The following is a 27076-nucleotide window of genomic DNA, read 5'->3' as shown; positions in this document are numbered from 1 at the left end:
TTTAGCCCTGGATATACTAGTTTAAAAATCTACCATAAAGGTGAAAAAATGAAGTAGGAAATAAGTTGTCATGTAGAATGTACAGACCACAAAGTTCATAAAACACACAGTAGTCTAAAATTTTATAAAAATGTATCAATAGTAATTAATAAAATAGCTAACGTATATGGAATATTTGATATGTGTCAGGTGTGTAAGCGCCTTACCTCTAACAGCTCATTTAATCCTCACAATGGTTCCTATGCAATAGGTACTAGCGTTGTCCTTCATTTTACAGGTAAAGAAACAAAAGGACAAAGGGAATAAGGGAACTGGCCAAAGATCACAAAGTCAATATTGGCTGAACTAAGTCAGTAGCCAGACATTTGGCGTCCACTCCTAGTGAGAGGGGGATTCCTGAGTGAGACAATTTCTTGTATGAAGCAAGATGTAGCCTGGCCTACAAAAATGGCTGTCCAAGGAGGCAAAAAAGAGAAGGTGGCCTAACTGGTTTGCAAAGCTCGTATGGAAGGGATATAAAAATGCAGGTAGATAAGCAACAAGTGATTAGTCAGCAGAATTTCATAAAAGTCTGAAGTGTGCTTGGATTTGACATGGTGGGTTAGAGGGAGCCATGAGGGAGAATGCAGGGTTCAAGTACTCAGGAGAGTAACAGACAAAATACTTAATCTTTTCATGAAAATCAAGAGTCAAAATACCATAAACATTTAATCATGGGATCAAAGCAAGCTTCCTTAAACTCAAGTCATGTAGAAACCTTAAGAGAAAAATAAAAACTGAACCCTCAATTCATTTGTGAGGGCGATTTCTAAATGCAAAGACCAGAGCCCTGCCAGCCAGCGGCAGCCTGACAGATGGGGTACAGGCACAGAGGAGGGAAAGTCTCATGTGTACATGCACAAATGCACCCCAGCATTCAGAAGCTAACGTGCCTCTTTTCTGACTCAACTTTAAAGTACACTAAAACTTCAAATCAGTGAACATTTTTAAAATATAAGTTTATCAAAACTCTATGATTCTAATAGAATATATCATTAATCCCAACAGCTAGTTTTAAAATCTACTGAACATAAAATTTTATCTAAAAATATGCTTAAAATATGATATCCAAAAGACCCTTTCTGACATACTCTTTCTACACCCTGCTTTATTGTGTCATCATCCTCATATTATATGTTTACCCATTATCGTCCTTCCTATTAGAATACATAACTAAGGATGGCGAGACTGTCCTTTTCACCACAAAACTGAATCCCCAATGCCTAGAACAGTGCCAGGCACATAGAAGCTCAATAAATGTTTGTTAAACTCATTCATTCACATCAAATTCTCTGTGATACACATGCCCTAAAATAGTGTTATTTTTCTAATCTTGATGAATAGAAGTGAAAGCAATATTTTGTTATAAAACTGTGTTAGGCTGAATCAGATATGTCATTTTGCTGGTTCCGTGGGTTTGTTTTCAGTGCCATTTCAGAGTAGGGTTTGCAGAGATGGTGGGAAAAACAGGAAGATAAGTACATTTTGCTGTAGGAATCTGGAAGAAATGCACCTGGAATTATCTGTTCTGTGTGTGTGTGTGTGGGTGGGGGGTATTATATGTATTCCTGTCTGAATAGTCGTTTACAAAAGATGCAGAGTTTAGATTTAAAAGATGACAAGAAAGAAACAAGCAGCAGCTCCCACAAAGCAAATGAGTGGGGTTGGGTATGGCCAACCCTGGCCCGGATTGTGGATACTACGCAGTGGTATTTACGATGCAAGGGCCCCAACACTAGGACATACAGGGATGTTGGATTCTCTAAACTGATTTGAATATCCAGCGTGGTCCAGAAGACAAGTCCATGGTGTTTCCTTGAAGAGATGACATTCCCACTGCCAGTCATTCCAGAGCATAGTAGTTCCTAGAAAAAGGAATCAGGCCTAACATTTCCAGAAGGCACTACACAAAACAGAATTTGAACTTCTACAGAACGAGGGAATTTTTATCTCACTTTAAATGAAGAATTAAAGACAATTTTCAAAGCTATGGTTATCAAGACAGTATGCAGTACCAGCAGAAGTTTAGGTATATAGATCAATGGAACAGAATGTCAGAAACAGATGCACACTTTACATGGACAACTGAGAAGGAGAGGAAGGGAAGCAAAGACTGAGCCCTTAGCCACCTATACCTCTCTCTCCACCCTCACTTTCTCAGAGCTGGGCTTCCTTTTCCATCAAATGCCTATTATCTCTTCACAGATGACTCTCAAGCCTACATACCCAGGTACAATTTCTGAGCAAATAACACTGACGACTCCTACATTTCCATTTGGATGCTTTATTGTCACATCTGACACACTTCATTCAGTGTTAAAACTTCATTTCCATCTTGCCCCCACATTGGTTGTCTTTCCTGTTTCTGCGAGTGGCTGCACAAACGCAAGAGCTGATTCTTCTTGCTCCTTCATTCTAATCAACCCCTATCATGTCCTACTTCAAATATCTCTGACATTTTCACTGCTTCCAGCAGTTGGCTTTCTTATCCAAACACCCATGAACTGCAATGATTTCCTAACGTCCTTCCACTCTCCAACCTAGTTCTCATTCAGCAACAACATTTAAACTCCCTAGCCAGGATACTCAAGGTACCATCCAAGCTGGTCTCAACCTACCTATCATCCTGCCTCCAATATGCCAAACTAGACTAAAGGCTCGTGTCTTATGCTTCCTCTTTAACACCCTCCAAAATGTAGGCCTCAAAAGTGGATATCTTAACTTTACTCTTTGCTTTACCTCTAGAAGGCTCTCTAATATGTTTGCCTCTGTGCCTTTGGGCGTGCCAATCTTGCAGAAATCTGCCATCTCTCACTCAAATCCTAGTCATCTTTTAGATCCACGCTCAAGTCTTACATCTCCCCCAATACCTCTGTTAAACTTTCTCTCCAGTGTGATCACTATTGTTTATTACCTAAATCCTTGTTACTCAGAGTGTGGTCCTCATTGGCCAGACCTAGGGAGCTTGCCAGGAAAACAGAATCCCAGCCCTGCTCAGACCTAACGAATCACAATCTGCATTTGAACCAAATCTAAGGAGTTTTGTGTGCACATTGACATTTGAAAAGCACTTGTTTAAAGTATTTTAATTCTCAAAGTTTGGGTAATTTCTCACCATAGCTTCTAAAAATTACAAAATCCTTTGTATCTCCAGAAGTTCCTTCCTACACAACCAATTTCATGGAGTTCATGTCTGACAGATACACAGGTACATGTCAAAATTCAATCTTGCTATCTTTCATCAGGACACACTTAGAGGCAGAATTTTATAATGAAAACAACATTGGTTCTGGAGTCATAGTAAGGGTTTCCACCTGCACTACACATGTGCCCTTGAGCAAGTCACTGAGCTTTTTAGTTTCCATATCTGTAAACAGGCAAACGCCGTATCTTATAAAGTGGTTATATTATACAAGGAGTTAAGCAAAGCATTCAAGCATTATTTTCTTTCCATTCTATTCCATTCTTACTCAAGAGCAATACTTTTCTTCCCTTTACATATCTAAGAGCCTTAAAAATCTAAGTGTTTTCTATTATTGCATCTAACCCATTCCACTGATTATTTAAAAGAGAATTGTCCTCACTTATATTCTGCTATATCCATATCTTGGACTACTATTAGTTTTGTTTGTCTTTGGTACTCTAAAACAACACATTCATAAATTTAATATTTCTTCCAATTAATGAAAGGCAATCATTCCTGGTGGTTTATGTTTAACCACTAGCAAAAAATAATTTCTGATGACTTGGTAAGAGAAGAAATGATCGCTCTATTTATTGTAAGTCTTGGTAAAGGAATTCTTAAAATGTTTCTGTGCTTGAGTCATTTCTTGGACTTTGCTTTTCTGAGTCACTATCTGATCCCCACTCGCTTTTCTGCAATGAAAGAGGAGTTTCATCTTACTGGAATTAGACTGTGCTATTTATTGTTACACTTGATGCTCTACGCTTACCACCTGTTTTGAACCCTCCAATGGCCACATGGATAGCACGACTTTGGGCAATGCACTGAATTAATTTTTCTTCTTTAATATACTAGGTGACATAACTGTAATTTATCTTTTTTGCTTACAGTTTGGGCTTTAAACAGGACTTCAAATTATCACTAAGTCTCTGTATGGAATTTAATATGCAATGACCTAAACTAAAAGAAAAACATTCCATTTAAAAAATTTTTAAGTAGTTATTCCCAGACAAAGATGTTTTGAGGAGAGAATCATGGTTCAGCTTGGTTTTCACAATATTAAGTAAAATAAAGCATCAAAAACTGGCAAGCAAGTAATTATTCTACATAAAATGTATTTACCAGTTCTATCTTTAAGGATAGGTTCCAGGCCAGTTCTACAAAGGTCAAAGTGTGGTGGTATGGTTCTGAGCAATTCCGATCAGTGAGGTTTTACAATCCTCGGCCTTTAATGGAATATTCCGTTATCATGGCAACTATAATTGAACATTTATAAATATCTGCACAACAATCATAAAACCTATCAAGGAATGTGTGTACTTGTCAATAAAATCCAAATACTGTATTCTATTATTTCTCAACTAGCCAGTGTTAACAGACCACACATGTAGCATATTTCTATTCTTAGGCACCTATGTTCATTTAACATTCCTAAAACTAGGAGGGAGGTCTCATAATCACTGATCTTAAATTTGAAGGCATATTGTAGTAGTACGTCCATTTAAAGTTACTTAGCTCACACACTAGGGGAAAAAGCCTTTAAAATCATAATGCAAAAATAGTTGCCGCATATCAAGTGAGGTAACATGAATCATGTACACAAACCCATTTGGGGTACAGCTGGCCTGCTTAAAAAGTTACTCATGACAATTTCAGGCACACAGCACTAGAAAGCAGATCAGCACATTGTTAAAGGCTGTTTCAGTTTGTTTGGACAATACAACAGAAGGAACTCAAGGTTTGTAGGCTAAAATACCCTCTGAATTAAAATCATAGCTCCATTATTTGCCCAAGGTCATATAGCCAAGCAAGTTACCCTTCTAACTCTTTATACCTCACGTATCTGAAGCAAAAATGAAAATAACCTAGCTGGCCTGTTACTAGGTTAGGAATAACTGGACACCTGACAGTTACTGAGAGCTTTTATCATCCAGTTTGTCTAAACCTAATGGAACAGCAGTGATAGGAATACTTCTGAGTTAATCTGTACACTCTAGTACAGTGATTTCCTCACTTAGTGCTATTCATCATTCCAAATCCAGCATTTCTTTACAGTTGTAAACCATGAATATCCTGATGCTCCTTAAGACATAAAAGCAAACAATTATGATTCAAGAAAGCTTTCCATCTTTTCCACTTTTGGTATTAAGAAGGAGGTAGGAAAGAATTAGGGATTGCTTTTTGTCTACATATCCAGGTTTCAGGATCTTTACGCAGCGAATGTTAACTATCCAATGGATGCGGTCAATAAGCCACAAGATAAAAGGTCTACAGGGTGAGAGGACTCAATACTCCTAGGCTAAGCCTCACATCCCCCGCCCCCATCACCCAGCCTATCAGGATTGCGCTGCTTCTCTCTACCCTAGAAGCAGTAATCTGGCTCCAGCAGCCCAAGGCCTATATCGATGGATGTCAGAGTCTTTAATTAGAAGTTTTTCTGCCTTTTCCTTGTAAGTAGAATGAAAAGGAGAATGGAAAATGCGAGAAAGGATGTAGAACTCTATTTCTTAATAATCTGGGAAAGGCATGCTCTGGACACCCATATTATTCCTATTTCTTCTCTAAGACATGGACCAAGCCACTTTGGTGAAATGAGTTCTTCACCAAAATGACCAAAGACCCGAGGGCCCTTCAAATGGGTGCCTCATTTTTTGAAGCCTTACACAAATTTTCACATATGTTCTTATTTAATGAGTGTGTGTGTGTGCGTGCACACACTCTATTGGATATTTTATAGGTGAATACACAGTATTATAAACAAAATAAAGCCTGAGACAGTAACTACCTAGTAGAGATTTTTCATTCTTAATATTAAGCCAAAAGAAATCTAGTAACATGTTAGCCAAATTGTTTACCCAGATATACTGATTCTTCTGAAGATTATTTTCAAATCTCAGTACATTGAAAAGAAAAACTGTAGAACAAAAGCCTTTCCAAAAACTCTAGCAGCTATCAATACTATTATAATGTAATGAAATAGAGAAATGTATTAACAGTGATATTTGATATTTATTTAGGGATTTCTCCCCCAAATTGCTCAAAGTACAGAACAAACCCTCTTTAAATTGATAGTGGCTAATGGAAAAAGGACTTAATTTAAAGCAGCTGCTTCTCCTGGCTGACTAGATCCCCAAATATTTTCCTTTATTAACTTAAGAAAAACTGGCTTACCTGAACTGTGTTGAAAGCATGTTTTTAATCTACTCTTTTTTTAATGGAATTTTATTGCACTATCATTTACATTTAAGAATAATATTAATGTGGTTTATTTATATGGTAACTTTACTTGTTTATGTAATATTAATGATTTTTCACTAATACTTTTAGAACATGTTTTTATGTGCACATTTGGTCAGTGGTGTCTGAAGCAATGGTACTAAGCTTTTTAAAAGAAAAAAAAAAGTAATGACACATCACCCTGCTTCCCAGTTCAGTAGATACTCAGAAAAGTATATGTCACTGAGAAATGGAGACCAAGTCAATCAGCAGCCAATTTCACCTAGAATTGCTGCTCAAAATGACAGAAATTATACCAGGGCAATTACTCCTAAAAAGGGGCTACCTCATTAACCTAAACTCTGAAAAATAATCAATAATTACTGGGTAAACTTTTATACATATTCTATTTAATTTAATAGCCTCTTCTTAAAAGAAAAAAAAAACAAGTTGTAATGTTATGTCAAAGCACATTGGAACTAAATAAGCAAGCCTTTGACTTAACTGTGCCTATCGCTATAATTTTTTAGTGTCCAGGGTAAAAACCACAAACATTGATAATATTAATTAAAAGACTTTTGATGGACAAAACAGATGGGGGACACCCAAAAGGAGCCACTAAGTCCTCTGCCCGATGTAAAACATGGCTACAGCATGCATTTGAGTTCAGCAAAGTCAAGGTTATGAACCCCTATCCCAAAAGGAATAACTTGTACGCCCTGCAAAAACCTTTGAAAGACTAGTTGGTGACTGATCTTGCCTATCTAAAGGATATATGTAGCCTCTTCATGTCCAAAATGACAGACTTTTCATAGTAATGAAGGAAAAAATTGAAATAATAAAGTTTTAGATTTAGATTTGTGTTGTAGACTGATTTGGTTGTGGTTTCATGAAAGTGTTTTTCAATTTTTGTTTTTGTTTGCTCTTTTTTAAAATATGGAAATAATCAACTTTTTAAAGAAAATGATATAAATCAAAATATTTATAATATTTCAGGAAATATACAAAAAATTAAGGTCTCAAAAAAATTTGTTTTGGCCCTACATATACAGGGGCAAGAACAAATAACATAAATGTCTGGTCTCTGGCTTCATGCTTTGCTAGGCTAATAAATAAATTGTAAAAGGCTGACTAAACAAATGCCTGAAAAATATATCTAATATCTACTCCCAATTAAAAGACGTTTAAATGGTCTAAATTATTATAAAAATAAAGAGCCTATGACTAACCATCATTATTTAAATAACCAGAAGCCAGCTTTTTTTTTTTTCCTTTATATCCTTCTATGGGAGACAGATCTTCATGGGGTAAAGAAGAGAAAGCTGAATTATGAAAATGACAACGATAATTCAATACTATACGCCTGGCGCCATACACTTTACACACCTGACTTCATGTAATCATTACAGTATCCTCGTGAGGTAGGGTTTTTAGCAGTTAATTACTGCTAAACTCCAAGAGAGCAGTAATTAACATCTATCTTGTTCACTGAAAAGCAAAGCGATCACCGTAAGGAAAAGTAACCACCAAGTGACTGAATGAGATGGGATTTAACCTATGTCAGGGGACACCTAAATCTTCTCATCCAAGATGCTTATCTGTCCATGACAGTTGATGTACATTGACTGAAACTCTGTTCCATCTTGGGGGAAAGTAACTGATTTCTAACCGTTCATTTGGGCTGTTTCTACTGCACCCTGCTCAGTGCTCAGTGCAGGGTGCAGTAGAAACAGCCCAAATGAACGGTTAGAAATCAAGTTTCTGTGTGCTCATGTTCTTCAAATGGTTTTTATCATGCCAAAGTCAAACGTAATTTGTGACTTTTTTTTTTTGGCTTTGACTTTGGTGTTTAATGCTAGACTAAGGCAGACGCACAAGGCAGGTATCTTGACTTTAGAAGAAACAAGTCTTACTGTAAACTTGTTAGAAATTTTTATTAAAGTAATTAATGACTCCTCATAAAAAGTTACCTCCACTATAAGTTCCTACTTTTAAAACTTTCTATTCCTTGTCTTTGAGTTTCCACCAGATATTTCAACTACCTATAAAACCAACATATTTTCCCACCCAAGTCTTAAACATACATTTAGATTTATTTCACAAAATGAAAAGCGACTAGTAATAGTAAATGTTTCTAAAACTTCATGTAAGCATGGAATATCCCTCAAATGTCAGCTAAACATTATCATTATTTATCTTCTGTATATCTGCATAAGGACCAAAAACTTCCACCAACAACTTTAAGAGGCACATAGTCCGAAGTTCCAATTTTAGGTTAGTATTCACATATTGAGAGGAAACACATATTCTCTTAAACTGTATAAATTTTAAATTATGTTGTAATATGCCATATCATTGTTCTGGAATGATAAGTGAAAGACCATTGAAACCAAAATTTCAATGACTTCCTTGCAATTTTGAAAGGTGAGAATAAAAATAGGAAAACTCAGCCAAGAAGAATCAATTCTCATGTTTAAAGCCTGGTTTAAAAAATTAATTTTCATGTTTAAAATTTTCAAGAAATCTTTGTAATTATAAATTCTAATCTTCAAATAAACATTTAACACGGAGTTAGGAACTAAGGAGATAAAGGGAATAATGTATTATCTTTGTTCTCAAATAGTTTCAAGTCTAGGGAAAAATCAGATGGAGATGAAAGTAATAAGTGCTTTGAAAGCCCAGGCAAGAAATCAATGTCACTTCCAGTTAAAAGTGTTCCCTGACTAAAAAGTTGAAATGATTGTTGAGCTCTACATTCCCAGAGAATCTGTTCATTTATCTTAACGCAATGCATTCTAACTGTAAATTTATGGGAACATTTCCTCAATTATAAATAATATGAACCCCACTAAAGGCAGGGCTTTATCTTATTCATGTCTGTTTAAGTACATACCGCTGCTTGTATGACAAACAAGTGAAGACTTCTCTGAAACCAAAATTGCCCCTTACTGAATTAAGTGCCATTTTCTACTCTGTAGCTCTGGAAATAGATATAATCACACACCTCACATGTATACCCTCACACAAATATAATCAGTTAAATCAGACCAGTATATAGCGTGAAACTCAGAAAAACAATGCTTAGCAATTCTCATTATATTAATTCTCAAAAATTATTGACTGGACTACAGATATTAGAGTGCATGTAATTTCTAAAAGTTTAATTCAACACAGGTAGCCCTATAGATAATAACTTGAAAGACAGAAGAATCCCTACAGATAATCTGAAAGACAGAAGAATGTCTTCTACAAAAAATAGCTATCACTTTGTTAAACCCTTTGAAGGATCTTGTTATAAAATAAATGCTATCTGGTCAGCGGAAGGAAATTCTAATCATCTTCCTGTGAACTGAGTCATAACAATTGCTAATCAGATGAGTTGCCAAGAGAGACTCTTTGGAGCAATGAATATAGGCTGGGTTACTTGTGAAGATAGAGACCCTGGCCGGAAAAATCCATAACATGAAGACTCATTCAGCAAGGCAAGACAGCATCAGGCCTCATGGCTTTTTTGATTTGAGGGAGTAAAGAGCTAAGGAAGGAGAGGTGGCATCTAGAAACGTGTTTATCTATCTGAGAAATAAATTTAGAACTAGAAATGGAGAGAAGCAAATACCAGATAAAACTGTAGTTATTCTATAGATTGCCTCAGCATCAGACCTGCCTCATACCCCACCATTTTTCTCTGCAGCTAAGCAGATTTTTAGATATTCAAACTTTGCAATTAAAGAACATTTGAAAACAGGCCATAGATTTTCACTATTGGCCTTAAACAGAGCCTTTGGCAACCCAAAAGAGTTAATGCCCCCTGTCGTACCTACCTACACCAGAGAATGACTGAATAGCATAGAGACGTGTGTGGTACAGAAAACTTCCTTTCTGTTTTATTCTCTTCCAATTACTTAGTAGGAAGAGAACATTCTAAAATAGTAACATGAATTGACAGGTGGAAGTCACCATGCTCAAGTTACAGATCCAAGTTTGGATATCATTAAGTTTGCCTTTTTCCTTTAAAAAAAAAAAAAAAACCATTAAAATGTTGAGAAACTTATTTGAGAGATATGAAGAAAATGTAAAACCAGGTTTAAATCAGAGAAAGGTAAAAATTACATAAATAAAAGTAGGTACATTTTTACTTACATGTAAAAAGCTGAAGTAAATACACATACACACATTCATATCTCAAGCCCAATTGGCAAACTGTTAAAAGAAGGCCATCTGGGAACGGATTCCTAAGGAATGATTTTACAGTATTGCCACAAAATCGAGCACCTTTTTAGAAGCTTTAGAGAACAATTAAATCCTTAAAATACCATTCTGAACCTCCTTTATTTTCACGAGGGAAATATGTTAACTCTAATTTTGCTTCTAACTACTGTTCCTTTGGCAACTAGCATGTGTTAAAAAAAAAAAAAAAAAGATTCTCATTTCTGTAGCCTCCATTTGATAAATCAATCTTTTTAAAAACTCAGTCAATATCAAAAGTTAAAGTTACATTTTAAGCCTAAAATATTAATACCCTAAATAATGAAAGTAATTCTATATCAGAAAATAATTTTTCTTTGCATGACTAAAATATTGTGTTCAAAAGCATTGCCATTCTATAATTGTATTGTGAACAGAATGTATCTAAGGAAGTGCTAAAAACTGGATTGGAATGATAAGTGGGCAGAAAGAAAAAACATGTTTATAATCTGTTCAAATTCTCAACTTAAAAGTCCCAATATATAATTGGTTAGAGCAATGGTTTAAATACAAGACTTAGTTTCTGAGTCAAATTGCTAGACATGTGAAATTAAAACCTTTAACGTTCAACCCTACCTTTCTGCCAACTTCCATTCCTCCAACTCAGGACCTCTGGGCTACTCTGCCGAGTTGCTTTCTACAACGAGCAAGTGCTTTGTGCCTCTTAATGATGAGCAGCCACCACAAAGACCATGACATCTGCTATAGCAGCTCTCCAGTGTGCTCGTGGCGTGGTGACCACTGTGCTTCTCTCATACAGGCCTTAAACATAAGCATGCAGACGTAGCTATGTGGGAGTCACACCAACTCCTCTGTGGATTGTGTCATGTTTCTGAATTCAGTGTGAATATTTAATATAGTTAATAATAACAATGCAGTTATTCACTGGTATGGAAGCTAAATTTCATGGCCTCAGTAAACATATGGATGTAAATATCTTAGTAAACAACTTAGGAAAAGTTCAAGTTCAAACTACCATTCATGGAGGCAAAGTCACAAATTTGATTTAATAGCCTTTGGGGAAGAAAAGTAGTAAAGATGGATCCTATCCATTAAAGTCAGGAATATCAAAGTCTAAAGTATCAACTGACTTTTAAATATATGCAGTCCCAAAATAAATGGAATAATTCAAACATACTTGGAAAAATTCAAACTACATCCTGTGAAAAGTAAAATAATTCAGTTAGAAAATTAGATCACATATTAGTATATATAATTACAGAAATATAAAGAGTACCCTAATTCTGTCTGGTGAAAAGTTATTGTTATAAATTAAACTGTAAATCTCAAGTTGCTGAAAAATAAAGTTTTGTAGTTAGGGTCTGGATTGTTGACATTATTCATAGCAAAGGCTCTTTAAATAGATTGTTTCTGTTCCTGCCATTCATTCTCACCACACACAACTCTCCTAGGCTTCATATGACATTTATGTTTTTATCACTGCTGTCCACTAACAAAAAAGACCTCACGTTTGCCAACATGGACATATAAACTGCTCTTCCTTATTTGCTCTCAGTACATCATGCAAACACGCATCTTAGATTCCACTTGCAGCAAGACCAACAGTCTATGAGCTGTTAATGCAGTCCTAGGAGTTGAGTTTTGATAAAGCATTTAAAATAACCAAATAGTCTGCCACATTGTTCGCTAATTTTAATGTATACAGATGAACAAAATAATGTCAAAGTACTCACATCACACATAACTGCACCCTCGAATTATAGCGGGCCTACTCTTTTAAGTGGATGAATACAAACATGGAAATATATAAATTATTATATGTTAGTCAGTAAAAAGTTACAATTTAGCAGATCGTAAAAATCTGTCAGTCAGTAGTATCCTTGACTTCCACATGATTATCCTGCTGGCAGACTAGAAATAAGTAAGGAATTCTAAGTCAGGGCTTCTCCACCTTAGTATACCAATTTTAGGGGTTGAAAACATCTTTGTTATGGGGACTGTCTGTACTTAGCAGCATTCCGGACACGCTAAAGCCAGTAGCACCCCCACTCCACCTATATCAACCAAAAGTGTCCCCAGGCATTGCCAAGTGTCCTTTGGGGACAAAACTGGTGAGAATCATCAGTCTCACCAACGCCAACCCCTTTAATCTACCATAATGATAGGACAGGATTTGACCTACAGGAGTCTCCACATTATCTAAGAATAAAAACTAAAAAGAAATACATTACTATTCAGTAAGCAATCACTTGCTTTCCTCTAAACCTTTTTGTAAAGAATACTAGCTCAGAGCATAAGAGCTGGGGCCAATATTTTCAAATAAGCCATTTGCCAGAATCCTATGTCTCAAAACCCCTCAATTCCATTGCAGCTGACACAGGGTGGACCCCTGGGCTCTTCAGTTCCACAGGATGGAATTATCAGGGGACACGGTCTTAAGCAAAATCAGGGTTCTCACTCAGGAGAGCTCGCTAGTACCACTTCGGCACACCTTGCTTTAATGTGCTGTGGTTTCAACTGTAACAAGTTGTTCTACATACTTCCTACTACAGCTGTAACTACGTGACCTCCCGGTTTCGGTTTGTCAGTGTTTTTGCTGATAGCTGAGCCCAGATATGATTTTTCCTGAGCACTTCAGACCCAACATTCCAGGACACAGGATCCAGGCAAGCTTTGCTCAGAGCACCCATAGGACTAGGAACCAACAAACACGTTTTGCCTCATCCTCAGCCTCGTCAAACATCGGCTATGGAGTTTCAAAACAGTATGATCTTAAGGGGGAAAGACATTTATTCTTAATAGACAGCAACGACTTAAGAAAAAGACTGTCCAAGTCAAAAATTATTTTGCCCTTCAGGTCTTACGAGAGAATGCCGATTAGGAAAAATAAAACAAGTTTTTGCATAGTTATTTTCCCACAGAAATTGAACATGACCTCTCATTGTGCGGAAGTAAACACGCCATTCTGACGCTGAAACTTAGGCTCTCTCAACTATTTCGAGTAATGAGAAATACAGCCAGATGCATCCTTGCCATGCACACATCACTGCTCTATAGTTTAGAAATGCTTATTCAACAGAACTAGCACACAGGTTCAAAATGGCTTGTTCATTTAAAAATATGTACTGTTAGGCTTTTAAATGATTAAAAGATTAAAGCCCTACCTAAGATTTTAGGTTATACTGCTGAAAGAGAATGTGTACTATAAAACATATGTATCTATAGGGTTATTTTTCTTTAGAAAAAAACACTGGCCATATTTAAATTTTTACACTCAGTTTTTACATAACTTGGAGCTATTACGATAAATCTCTGAAGCCATAAACTAAATCTCTGTCTGAATTTGTAGAAACTAATTTTTCCATTTATATTATTTCTATAGATAAATATTTTATTCCATTTTCTTCCTTGGGGGGGAAAAATAGGTTTAAGAGCCATTATATAAGGAGGTAGTCATTATTGCAAAATTAAGTCATTTTCCTGTCACATTTACCTAGTAACATGAGTTTATTCTGAGTCACTGAAAGCAAATTAGATTTATAGGGGGTGAGGGGGAATCTCACAAGAGCTTAAAACCAGATTTCCTGAAATCAGTCACATATGAACACCATTTTCCATCTAAAACCCAACAGCAACACCTGTGCACATGTTTTTACCACCCTCCATTTTCACTTTCTCGTCCATACTATTAAAATAGTGAAAAACAGTTTTGTTTTTTAAAATCGGCCACAATAGACAAGGTCATTAGTTTTACCCGTTGGTCTTAGGTACTGCTGCCTTCCAAATAATTAGAAAGTCTCATCAGTGTCCCATTTTCATTTTAATGTTAGCAATTACGTCTTAATTCCAAAGATATAAAAACTATTTTTAAATAATTATTTTTACTCTGTAAACGCTAATACGACTTCTAAATTAGCTTTTATAAGTACGATGACTACCCTCACCATTAGCAACCAAACATGACTGTGTTGGACAAGCATTAAAATATAAATTACCATTTCAGTTAGTATGGGGATTTAAAATAAGACCCTGACTTGTCATCGGTTACAGACAGCTTCATAGTCACAGTCCCTAAGCTATTTTTTAAATAGTCTGTTTTGAAATGAGAACAGAGGAAGACAGAGAGAGGAGTGATTTTTCAGTAACCATGAACTCTCGGGAATTCTTTTCTCTGAAGCTACAAGCCCTAAGTTTAAAAAATATGTAACAAGCCAGTGAAACTTACTTGACAGTGACTCGATTTGATAAATCCTGTAGATCTCCAGGATGAAAAAGCTGGGCTTCCTTCAATCCAATCTGTTCACAAGCTTTCAAAAAAACGTTTATATTATCCTGTGAAAAGAAGTGGAAAGTGACTGCTTAGCCGAGCTCTCTCTCAGACAAAGGTCACAAAATTTTATGATATAACTTCCAAGCTTCAAAGTCCAATTACAGCAAGCAAAAAAGGAGGCAGCAAGACCGACGAAATCATGTATTTAAAAAAAAAAAAAATACATGGGCATGTGTAGGCTTTCAGTCTTCCAGAACATAAACGGTGGTGCTATCGTATGCCCGACCATACACCATTTCTGTGATCTTTGTGACTGGCACGTTAAACATTACCTGTTAGAGGACAAGTGCCTAGCCACTGAGCAGTAATCTACACTTTGATGTCAGCTCTGCTCTGCAAACAAACGCCCTCTTCCCAGCTTTGCACGACAAGCCTCACCTCTTCTCTTTAAAAATAACTCCAGCTACTGACATTCACCCACCCAGAAACTGTTGGCAGGGAGGAAATAAGAGGAGGAACATTCTGTTTCTATGATTACAAATTACAGAAAGCCTGTGGAATACCACACCTGGAATCTGGGTTTGGTTGCTGAGCCAGCTCCTGACAGACAGGGAAACCGTACTACAGGACCCAGGGGAAGCCTAGTGTTCATTGGCTAAATCACAGTTCAGGTGTGGCGCGTTACTCACGCCCTGCACCTGCCTCAGGGACTGCTTCCAAAGAAATGAAAATCTAGGCTGTCCTCATATCTAATTTCAAAACCCAAATCATCCATTCACAAACCAATGCTTTTCAGTCATGTGAACTGCTACACAGACACTGATTACAATATATTCTATTTTACAGCCAAGTGCATTTCCGAGACACACATTCGGTGAGAATTAGCTTGAGCTTCCACCTTTACTTCTCTTAAAACCCTTTATAAGGTTGAGCTTGTGATGATCCCATGTGGACTCCTTACCCTCATTTCATTAGGGTTTTCAGGCAAGAGAGTGGCCTCCCAGCACAAGTCTGTCCACTTAGACATGCTGGCAACACATCTGGAGTGGGAGCCTCAGAGCCTCCCCGAAACCTCACCTCCTTCCTAACAGCTGGCTGTGAGGGACCAGAAGATAATTTTCTACCTGGAGAAAAAACTTACTGTTTTCCCACACTGAGAAGCTCATCCCCACGAGAAAAGGCAGGATGGTATGGCAAAGTGGGAGAAAAATGATAAAAAGAGAAAGATAAATAGAATAAATTCAACAGTTTGGATTCCTAGAGAGTGAGGGGATTTAGGAAGAGGGGAAACAAATGTATTGCAAGAGAAAAGCAATACTGATTGCTAGGAAACTCAGGGACATTTAAAAAAAAAGCTATAGAGGTGAGAGGTTGTTCTAGTGTACTATCAATAAAAAGCAGCGTGAGGTAAGTAGCTGAAATCCATGATTCATTTTGAGTAAGAGGTCAAAGATTAAAGGAACTTATAAATCAAAAAGTTGAACAGCTCAGTGAAAGATGTTTAATATAATTTTATGTGGAATTAAAGGGACAATATATTGGCAAAATTCTAGGGAGAACAAAGTGATCATTTTGCTGGTAAGATCACATAATTTTTAAAAACAATATTACTTGTAATTACCAAATAATTCAAATTAATATTCTAAAACTAGCTCACAGACAAGAGTAAATGTTTTGGTGTACCAGTACCCCAAATCCTATAGAGTATAATAACACCCGAAAAGGAAAAAGAATCCACAGGAAGTCTTCACACAAATTCATTTTGGTTCTGAATGTTTAAAATGTTATAAAACATTAAAACAAAGTTAAACTAAAACTATTGAATAGATAGCCAAAATAATTCTTCACATATTTTATAAAAACATAATAGCATTCATTCAGTTGATGAATATGTACAGATTGATAAGGATAGATAAAGCCACACATGCCTCAAAACCCATCCAAAATATTTAGAAAGAAACCACTTAAAATATAAAGTGACTACATTTCATTGGAGAAAAAGAAAAAAAAATACATTTAATATGAATAAATTCTAGTTTTAAATAAAGCCTTTATATTAAAAAGCAGAATCTTTTAAACAGTTAAATGATGCTCAAGTTTAAAACAGACAAACTTCATATACAAAGAAACAGTGGCCTGTGCAGGAACAGGTTGTACTAAGATCAAAATTGTAACCTAAATCATGTTTACTGGACTTGAGCCCACTGGTAATTTATTTTATGCAATTTCAAAGGACCTAGGCAGAGAAATGCCTAAGGGGACATATGGAATTATAAAATTTTCATGTCTGGTGAAACATCATGAAGCCACACCCAGCTCAACATATTAAAAGGAAAACATTTAGTCCTTGTTTAATAGAATCATTTTCACTTAAAACTAGCAAAGATAAGTAAAAGTAAAAACAAAGGACAAACCTGAAACAAATCTTATCTCATTGAACAGGTAGCCAGGACTCCAGGTGAGCTCTGCTACTAACCAACTGTGTGGTTTTGGAAACAATAGTTAACCTTTCCGGTCCCATTTTCCTCATTTGTGATTAGTTTGTGGATCTGTAACCCATTATCAAGGGCACACACTTCTCTCCACAAGGACAGGGAAGCCCAGCCCCTCCTAGCCTAACCCTTCACACAAATATTTCATAGCCCAACTTACATAAAATGCTTCAAGTCAAAAGCCTGCTCTAAACATCTGCAGTTCCTACTCTGAGGACCAAGAGTGGCTTCTCGAAAATAAACACACAAAAAAGATGATCCCTAAATATCTGCAATAGTTCCTTGTAGGTGTGTTGTTCTATGACTATGAGTAAAAACATTCACTATATAAACAGAAAAAGCAGGATGACAGATTTTTATATTCTCTCCAATCCCTTCTCCACCCCTTGAATCAATTATGAGAGCGTGGAGGAGACAAGAGTAAATTAAAGAGAGACTAATGAGTCAGGAACAGTAGTTGTTAACAACTGAGACAAGATGAGGAAGCCACATAAATTCACAAAGATTCCCAGATTTATTAGTCCACTGTAGTACCTCTACTGGTTATCGACTGCTGCATAGCCAGTTATCCCAAAACTTAGCAGCTTAAAAAAATAGACATTTATGATTTCACACAGTTTCTGAAGGCCAAGAATTTGCAGGTAGCCTACGTGGGATGGTTCGAGCTTGGGGATCTCTCAGGTTGTGGAGGATATGGTGGTGGGAAAGGGGGTGGGGGGCTGCAGTCCTCCGAAGGCTTCCAAGGAGTGGCTCACTTACATGGCCGGCAAATCAGGGCTGGCTATTGGCAGGAAGCCTCTGTCCTTTGCAAAACAGACATCTTCATAAGGCTACTTGACAGAGCAAATGATATGAGAGAAAGCACGATGGAAGCTGCACTGTCTTACGACCCAGCTTTTGAAGTCACACTCCATCATTTCCTCAGTATCCTGCCAGTTGCATAGGTCAGCCCTGTTCAGCATGAGCAGGACTCCACAAGAACATAAGTAGCAGGAGGTGATGATTATTGGGGACCATCTTGGGGACTGGGGACCATATTCATTTCCTGGCCCCAATAATTCATGTTCTGCCTACGTGCAAAATATACTAACCCTTCCTAAGGCACAGAAAATTCTCATTCCTTTATAAGGTGAGCTCACAGTCTGAAATCTCACCATCTAAGTTAGATCCAGGTGTACGTGAGGTGCTTCGGGTCTAGTTTCCTAAGTATGGCCCTTGAGCACAGTTCCTCTTGATTTGAATGCCAGTGAACTAAAAAGACAAGTTACCTGCCCTCTACACATCCAACATACAGTGGCAGGACAGGTGTAGGCTGACTCCTAGAGACACTCCAGTTCAAAATGTGGAGTTACAAATAAATGCCACAGGAATCACTGGGCCACAGAAATTCTGAAATCCTGAAAGGCATAGATTGGCAAGCCATTCATTAGCATTGGAGGCCAGGGAAGACTTCTCATGATTTTGCTTTACCCTCTGGACTCTTGGTTCACCTTAAAAATTGCTTTTCTATTTCCTTTGAAAAGCAGCCTGTGTTTGCAGCAATGTCAACTTTTCTCAGTCTGCTTCTTCCCCATAGAAATTTGGGGAGCTAAAGGTCTCTTGGTTTTGTAGCCCTCTGTCTCTTTCAGTCTAAATTTACAATGTTTCTGCAAATAAAATTCTCTCAAATATACTCAAGTCTTCTGTGAATCGTATTGGACTTCATTCCATTAGATTAAAAAAAAAAAAGCCACACACAAATCCTTCAAAGAAGCCTTCTCCTTCTACTTTGGCTGTGGAGATATGACGGACACCACCCATAAGCTTCTTAAAAGCCCTGTTGCTTGACTAGACAAACTTCCAAGGCACCACTTCAGATTCTTCTAAGATCTCTAAAAGAATTTTACAGCCACACCCTAAGCTTCAATCTTTAAACACATTTTTCCTGGCACTGCTCTGAATTTGATCTTTACCGGAAAGCCATTTTTCAATTACAGCACAATTTACTGACCAAGGAGGCTGATAATTTTCAAAATCAGCAATTCCTGTGCCCTTCATGTTTACCATTCTATCCTCCACTCTCTCACATTTTACTATAATCAGCAAGAGGAAGCCAGGAAGCACTTGAACACTCCACCTAGAAATCTTTTTGGACCACCTAGTTTATTAGATATAATTTACTAATAACAAGGGAATAAATATCATGTAAAAATCATTGATACCATGGTAGAAGCTGGCTTCAATACCTACACACCACAGAATACAGAACAGTCATTAACTTGGAGTAGAAAAATAAACTGTTTTAGAGATATTAAGTTTCAGCTATCCACATTAAGGTGTCCAGCTAATAGTACATTGGGTTTAGAGCCCATGAATAATATCTGATCTTAAAATTTGGTTTGGGAAATCAAGCACATGTTGGTAGTAGCTGAAATTAAGGATGCGGATGAGCCCTCTTAGGAAAATCAAAGCTAGAGAAGGATTCACAATCAGACACCAATATTTAAGAGGCAGTTTAAACAATAGGAGTCAAGAAAGAAAAAGAAAAGTCTAGCAATCAGAGAAATCAGAGGAAAAGAAGTGAATAGCATTGTGAAAAGCAAGGGAAGAGAGAGTTTTAAGAAGGGAGAATCAGATGCTACAAAGAGCTCCAACGAGGCAAGAATGAAAGAAAACTGCCCAAGAATTTGACAATCTAATGGAGGAATCTTAGCGAACATAAATTCCAGGGGGATAAGGAGTAAATGAGTGACACTGATGATTAGCCATTTACTATAGAGCAAGGATCATCCCAAATCCAAAAGCCTTCCTTCTCACTGTTACCCAAATAGTCTTATCTCCTACTCAAGTTTCCTTTCTTCCAAAGCTACTACCTCCCAGGGTTAGGATGTTCCATTTCCGAAAGGAGACAAAGTGGGGAGAGCAGTTCTCACTCCCGTTTTCCTGGCCCCAAATGTTCTACTTCCTCCCAGAATTTCCCAGTTTTAAACATGCACACAATTATACATTTCTATGGAGTCTTAACTCCTAACTCCATTATCAATCTCAAAAAGAGAGTTATGAGGAGAACATGAGGCCAATACGAATATTCCAATACTAGACTCAGAAGTAACATAGGTCTTTGGTAACTCTTACCCTATCAGAGCCTTTCACCCCATTCTTCCAAAAGCACTTATGCCGTGACAAGTTCCCATGTCATCTAGGCAGTTTTCCTTGCTCTTTTATTAGGAATGCAAGTAGTTGCGGAGAGTGTCAGGGGCCCAGAGTTGAACTAATCATATTTTAACAAGTTCTAACCAGCGAATATAAGGGCTCCCTCATTTTTTTTATTTTACTACTTTTTTCCTCATCCTATACCTCACTCACTCCCATTCTTCTCCATTAAATAATGCCTTCTTTCTAAGTACATACCCTAAAGAATCAGAGATGTTCAAACAAGTACATGTATAGGCACACCTTGTTTTATTGCACTTAGCTTTATTGTACTTCACAGATGTCACATTTTTTACAAATTGAAGGCAAAACCCTCTACCAGCAGAGACTACAACTTGCTTTATTTTGATATTCACTTTATTGAAGTAGTCTGGTAATGAACATATGATAAACACACGAGGTATGCTTGTCCATGCTTACTGACAGGACTATTCAAAACAGTTAAAAGGTAAAAACGGCTAAGATGTCCTTTAACAGGTAAACTGTGATATATACATACAATGGAATATTACTCAGCCATAAAAAAGAATGTAGTAATGATACATGCTACAGCATAGACAAACCTCCAAAACAATATACTAAGTAAAAGAAGCTAAACACAAAAGGTCACATACTTCATTTACATGAGATATCCACAATAGGTAAATCCATAAAGACAAAAATGCAGATTGGTTGTTTCCCAGCTTGAGAGGTAGGATAAAATGCGGAGAAACCACTTAACAGGTAAGAGGCTTTACTTGGGAGTGATGGAAATGTTTGGTGATGGAGCATTGTGAATGTACTAAATGCCACTGAATCGTTACACCTTAAAATGGCTAATATGTTACATAAATTGCAAAAGGTGCATTCTCTAATGGGCTTAAAAATGTAAATGTCCTTTAAAGTGTCGATTTATTTATATAGTCTAATTTATATAAATAGCATTATGGTCTACATTTTTCTCTTCTACACTGAATCATCTTGTTACATAAAAGACTAAATCCTCATTAAAGTGTATGCTACACTACCCCAGCCTCTTACCCTCCCCAAAGTCACTTTCATTTTTACTAGGAGGATCTTTAAAAAAAAGTGTCTTAACTAATAAAATTTTAAGTGTGATGACTTCCAACATGCAGATGGAATACTTTGTATTAAGACACTTTAATATCACATTGAATGAGGAACTGTCTGTTCATAAGATCAAACCAGTTAGACCCACTTACACAAAAATTTCCTGAGTGTATAGGACCAGAGCTATCAATATACAAAAATAGGTTCTTTAGGATTAAAATCCTAACTAATTCTGAAAAACAATGAAGCTGTGCTCAGGGATGTAACCTGAAGGCCATGCCAGTGACACCTTAAACTGAAGCTTCCAGAATGACATCACTTGGAAGTGCTCTCCATCAACAGACCAAATGCTCTTCCTGTGCTCACATTGGCCTGTTATTCCTAGTAAGGTTCTACGTTCTATGCCTACTTGAAGATTTTTCAATTCAAAAAGAGAGCACATTTTACAACTGCCCTGAACCGGAGCACATGATAGTACAGATCAATTTATCAGAGAGTTGGTGACCTCAGTTCCTTTTCTATCTATAATAGGGCACCAAACTCCCTACCTTCCTCTGCCTTTAGAACTGACAGCATCAAAAAGTTAGCAGGCATGTGTCAGCAATCAAGAGATTGTCACCATTGTTTGACGCAGAGAAATCGAACTAAACCCATGCTTTAGAATAATGGTCCAGTTGGCCATATCAGAATTACAAGAGGGAGCATGCAGTCACCACTCAAGTGATGGTGATGCACAGTCGACAGATGCCCTAGCCTCTTGCTACTAAACGTGTGGTCCACGCACCATCAGCATCAGAATCACGTGAGAGCTGTTAAAAATGCAGACTCTCCAGCCCCACCCCAAACCTGCTGAATCAGAATCCACCTTCTAAGAAGATCCTCCAGGTAATCTGAGTCTTTGTACACGTAAGTTTTCTGGCAAAGTACAATATAAGAAAAATATTTCAAATATGACTTAAAGCATTGTTTCTCCTTAGTGTGAACATGAATCACCTGGGGCTTACAGAGCTCACCATTAGGCCATCACCAAAAGTACTTGAATTCCATTCTTATGATATGCTAATTGTGATCACATTAATTGTGATCATTCAAAATTATCTTAAAGCAACTCTCAAGCAGCAGAGTAACTACTATATATCCAAATTTGCATTTTAATTATAGCTTCCATTAAGAAAGCCATTTAATCACAATTTCGATTAGCTGACATCTAGTTTTTTTTTATTATTTTGGAGAATTCATCCTATTTTATGGCTTAGCTAATAAATGTAAGCTGTGAAGCAACACCTACATTTTATGACTATAATATGTAGGTAAATTCTCAGAGATGCAACTTCAGTAGTTATTTGTGAGAGAAAAATATGCAGCTAGGGAGTTTTTTTACGTTTTCCTTGGGTCCTGATTTCTCCATGAAGAAAAAGGCTTGGTTATTTGCTGGCTGATAGCAAAGGGACTGACAAGAAGCATAGTAAAGTTTTGTCACAAATGAAAATAGGAATAGAAATGAACTAGGAATGCCTGAAAGAAATTGCCAAGTGACACTAAGGACCTAGGAGATTACACATGATAATTATGCTAAAAGCTTGGTGATTTCATTTTTCTCCAGCACTGCTTGGGAGAGCAGAAGCAAAAACCAGACCAAGAGAGGTAGAACTGAGAGCTGGCAAGTTAGGGCAGCAGCACACCGAAAGAATGAGGGCTGAGTGCTCCGGCAAAAGACTAGTTATTCAAATGCTTAATCAACTGGTCACAATTAACTACACAGAAGCAATAACAAGCCTTGTCAAACTGCAGCATGAAATAATGTACGATCTCACATATTATTCAAATCAAACTTAACATCAAAAATGAATTATAAAGCTTACCTGCTCTTTTTTTAAAAATGCTGAAATAGATGCTTAAGAAGTTCTGTCTGATAACAGATTGATGGTGGCCAGAGGTGGAGGGTGAGGAAAAAAAGAAAAAAAGTTCTGTCCTCGAATTATTCATGTTCTATGTTCCAAACAAAAAAGTAATTGCTTAAAGAAACATGTCATAATGACACTAACAGGCATATTTTATGAGGCAATAATGCATGTTTAATGAAGGAAGACTACACAGTAAAACTTGAGAGCTCACTGAAAATTCACGTTCCTTCAGTGCAGCTGCTCCCACCACCCTTCATAGAATCACTTTTATATGTGATGTGTCTCGATCCTCAGATCTTATTCAAGCTTTTCCAGCCCCAGGGACTCCCTGCTTTATGAGACTGACTCACTTTTTAGTCATTTCTATGTCAAGAAAATCCAAAGATTCCCTCACTGTAATTGTAAAACATTGTTCCTAAGTCTATGTGATTATGAAGTTTGAGAAGCCCCACAATAAGCCCACTTACTAGCTGGACACTCAGGAGAGCTGATGGTACAGTTCCAGTCCACGTGTAGAGGCCTGGGAACCAGGACAGTCAATGAGATACTCTGAGTTTCAGATCACAAGCCAGCAGGCTTGAGAGCCAAGAAGGGCCAATATTTCAGTTCCAGTGGGATGGCAGGAAAAGACAATCGTCCCAGCTCATTCAATCAGGCAGAAGTAGTTTCCTCTTATTCACAGAAAAATCAGCCATTTTCTTCTAGTCGAGCCTTTAACTGATTAGATAAGGCCCACTACATTAGGGAGAGAAATCTGCTTTATTCAGTCTACCAATTCAAATGTTAATCTCATCCAAAAACACCCTCACAGACACATCCAGAGTAATGTTTGACAAAATATCCAGATACCCTGTGGTCCAGTCAAGTTGACACACAAAATTAATCATCACAAGTACTGAAACTGTTCTTGAACTGGCTTTCCTGCTTCTTCTTTTCTTGATGTCCTTCATACTACCATTCACACACCAACCGGTGATCTTTTTCTATTTTTAAGTTTTTTTGAGATATAATTTATATACCATACAATTTACTCATTTAAAGTGTACAATTCAGTGGTTTTTAATATATTCACAAATTTGTGCAACCTCTACCACAGGCAACGAATGATCTCTAACAAGAAATTAAATTTCTCTCAAAAGCCCCCAGTGGCTTCTCACGATATTTGGAGTAAAATGTGATCTACTCACCAAAGTCCACGAAGCCTTACAAAACCTCATTGGCCTACATCTTCACCTCACTCAGTTCCAAACTGGTAGTCTTCCTTGTGGGTCCTGCCTTGATCCCCCCTCTTTTCCTTCTGACTGGAAAACTCCTACTCACCCCTATATTCTCCCACTCCCCTACTTCATTCACACCCTAATCAAATGTCAACTCCAGAAATAAGACGTCCCTGAGCACCTTCTCTGATATACTTCTCATACATGCACTCAATCATTCTCTGCCCATTCACTTTATTTTTCCAGAGGAATTACTGGTAACCAGCAAAGTATTATATATTCTTCATGGTAATTATTGGCACCTGACAGTTTATGATTGATTTATTGACTGTGCTCCATTAGGAAGGAACTTTCTCTGCCTTATGTGTGAGTGTGTCCCAAGTTCCTAGTACAGTACCTGGCATATAGTTAGTGTTCAATAAATATTTTCAGGAAGGGAGGGATAGTCATGGGCCTAAAACCCATCAAGTGACCAATGCCTTCATATCAGTCTTACACCTGGGTTCTACTTTTTATTAATCTCATTTCTTCCCTTTCTAATTTCTACATAAGAAAAGGTTTCTAAAGAGAGATGTGCCAAGTTTTTTTGTATCTGAATAAAACTGTCATGTATGATATGATCCTGCTCTGAATCACTGCTTTTTATTTCCACAAGTTAATTATAGTGTTGCTTTAAGAATTGGAATTCATTATGTTTTAAAAAAAGATTGCCCTCAAGGCCGAAAGTTGGCATATAAATGTTCAACTTAGATTTAAAAACAAGTAAGTTCTGGAACTCCAGGGAAGTACTCCTAAACTGTGACTAAGAGATAATGGCTAGAAATAAAACAGGAGTTTCCTGACTGACAGTGCTGCATCATTATGAGGCTATTGGAAAGAACTTCAAAGCTGACACTAAGTTTTTAAGCTTTCACTTTTGGTGATACTTATCTTTAATTGGGAGTTGGAGAGAAGTAGGGAGGCAAGGAGACTCTTGAAGAAATCGCCTAAAAATACTTCATAAATAACTCAACTATTATTGACTTATTTATATGCCATTTATGTCGAGGTATGTTAAAGCATTTAGATATTTAATATCTAATATTTGTTACCTTGAAGACAGCCAATACACCATCCCCATTCAGTCTCTTTTCTCAGACTCCTGATTATTAGATAACCCCAAACTATTTCAAAACATAGATGGTGGACCACAGAAATTCCAGTAAAATATATGTTAGAAAAAAATATTTAAATTAAAACACAACCATGGAAAATGTCGTTTTCAATGCATAAAGTGGCCTTATTTTTAGTAAATGCTTACAGTTTATGCTATAATTTCTTAAACAAGTGTAAACTAGCCATTAAAAACAGCAAAACTATAGTACTCACCTATATCTTTGTTTTTGTTATTGAGGTTTTTAAAGAAAATAATGTGATTGACAAATTCATAAAATAAGAATAATTTAAATTTTAGTGTTTGAAGCACAATTAAATTATACAACTTGTAACCGTGGTTTAGCTTCCCTTTGAAATAAAAATATTTCTTTAGCATAGTTTTAACAATGAGATGACAACTGAGCAGTTTTAATCAAGTTTATTGATATCATTTAAACTTCACTGTCTCCCTTAGGAAACAGAATAGAAAAAAATGTATCTTTTAACTCAATAAACACCAACGCCTGATCCAACATATATAAAATTGTTCCAATACAGTGATAGGTGAGAAACAAACAAAAATTAAAGAGCGTAGTAATTTATGGACACATCCAGCTTTCATTATTTATCAACTGTGAGGAAACCGAGAAGATGAAAACTAAATAAGAGTTCATTGAGAGGAGGTGACGTCAATGCTGTCCCCTATCCATGTGGAGATGGAGATCATGGCAGCCCAAATCACCTCTGTATGAATGCTGCTCTTATTGGCCAAGCAATCAAAGAGACAGGATGAGTACATCGGAAAGAATCTGCTTTGTGAAAACCTCTCCCAGATTTGCTAGGTGGAAAATCTCCTCAAGGGAATCTACAAAATCAGCAATAAAATTCAAGAACAGAAAATAAACACTATCAATCTTACCATTAAATGGTTATTCTAAACTAGCTTCACGGACTATCTTCCCATTCTGTCACTTGTTATCACTGTTTTGTACGCATCGACATCCAAATATATTCACAAAAATATCTTGCTTATTACCAAGTAGAGAGATACTCCCTCTGAGGCCCACACTGGGTTTAACTTTCAGTCTCCACTCTTTCAAGCAATGCAGATACTGGCGGCTAACCCAATTTTATATTCCATTCTATTATTCCTTGCATATTTTCTCTTTAAT

General features: G+C 36.8%; 1 protein-coding gene across 24 annotated transcripts in view; it reads right to left on the bottom strand.

The window, feature by feature from the left end:
- The window catches only part of LMO7 (LIM domain 7), a 181765-nt gene that overhangs the window by 74471 nt on the left and 80218 nt on the right, over positions 1-27076 (bottom strand). For 18 of the 24 annotated variants that reach the window (XM_039886866.1, XM_039886879.1, XM_039886885.1 and 15 more), the window contains one exon: positions 14871-14977. In XM_039886866.1, the coding sequence (XP_039742800.1) occupies positions 14871-14977 (107 nt within the window). Of the gene's footprint in view, positions 1-14870; positions 14978-15247; positions 15583-27076 lie in introns of those variants that run through there. The other 6 variants (XM_039886875.1, XM_039886878.1, XM_039886890.1 and 3 more) reach the window with 4 other exon arrangements.

The sequence above is a fragment of the Pteropus medius genome, unplaced genomic scaffold (assembly GCF_902729225.1).
Source record: "Pteropus medius unplaced genomic scaffold, Ma_sr-lr_union100, whole genome shotgun sequence".
NCBI classification, from domain to species: Eukaryota; Metazoa; Chordata; class Mammalia; order Chiroptera; family Pteropodidae; genus Pteropus; species Pteropus medius.
Note: the sequence above shows the minus strand (reverse complement) of the source record. Positions and strands in the feature narration are given on the sequence as shown.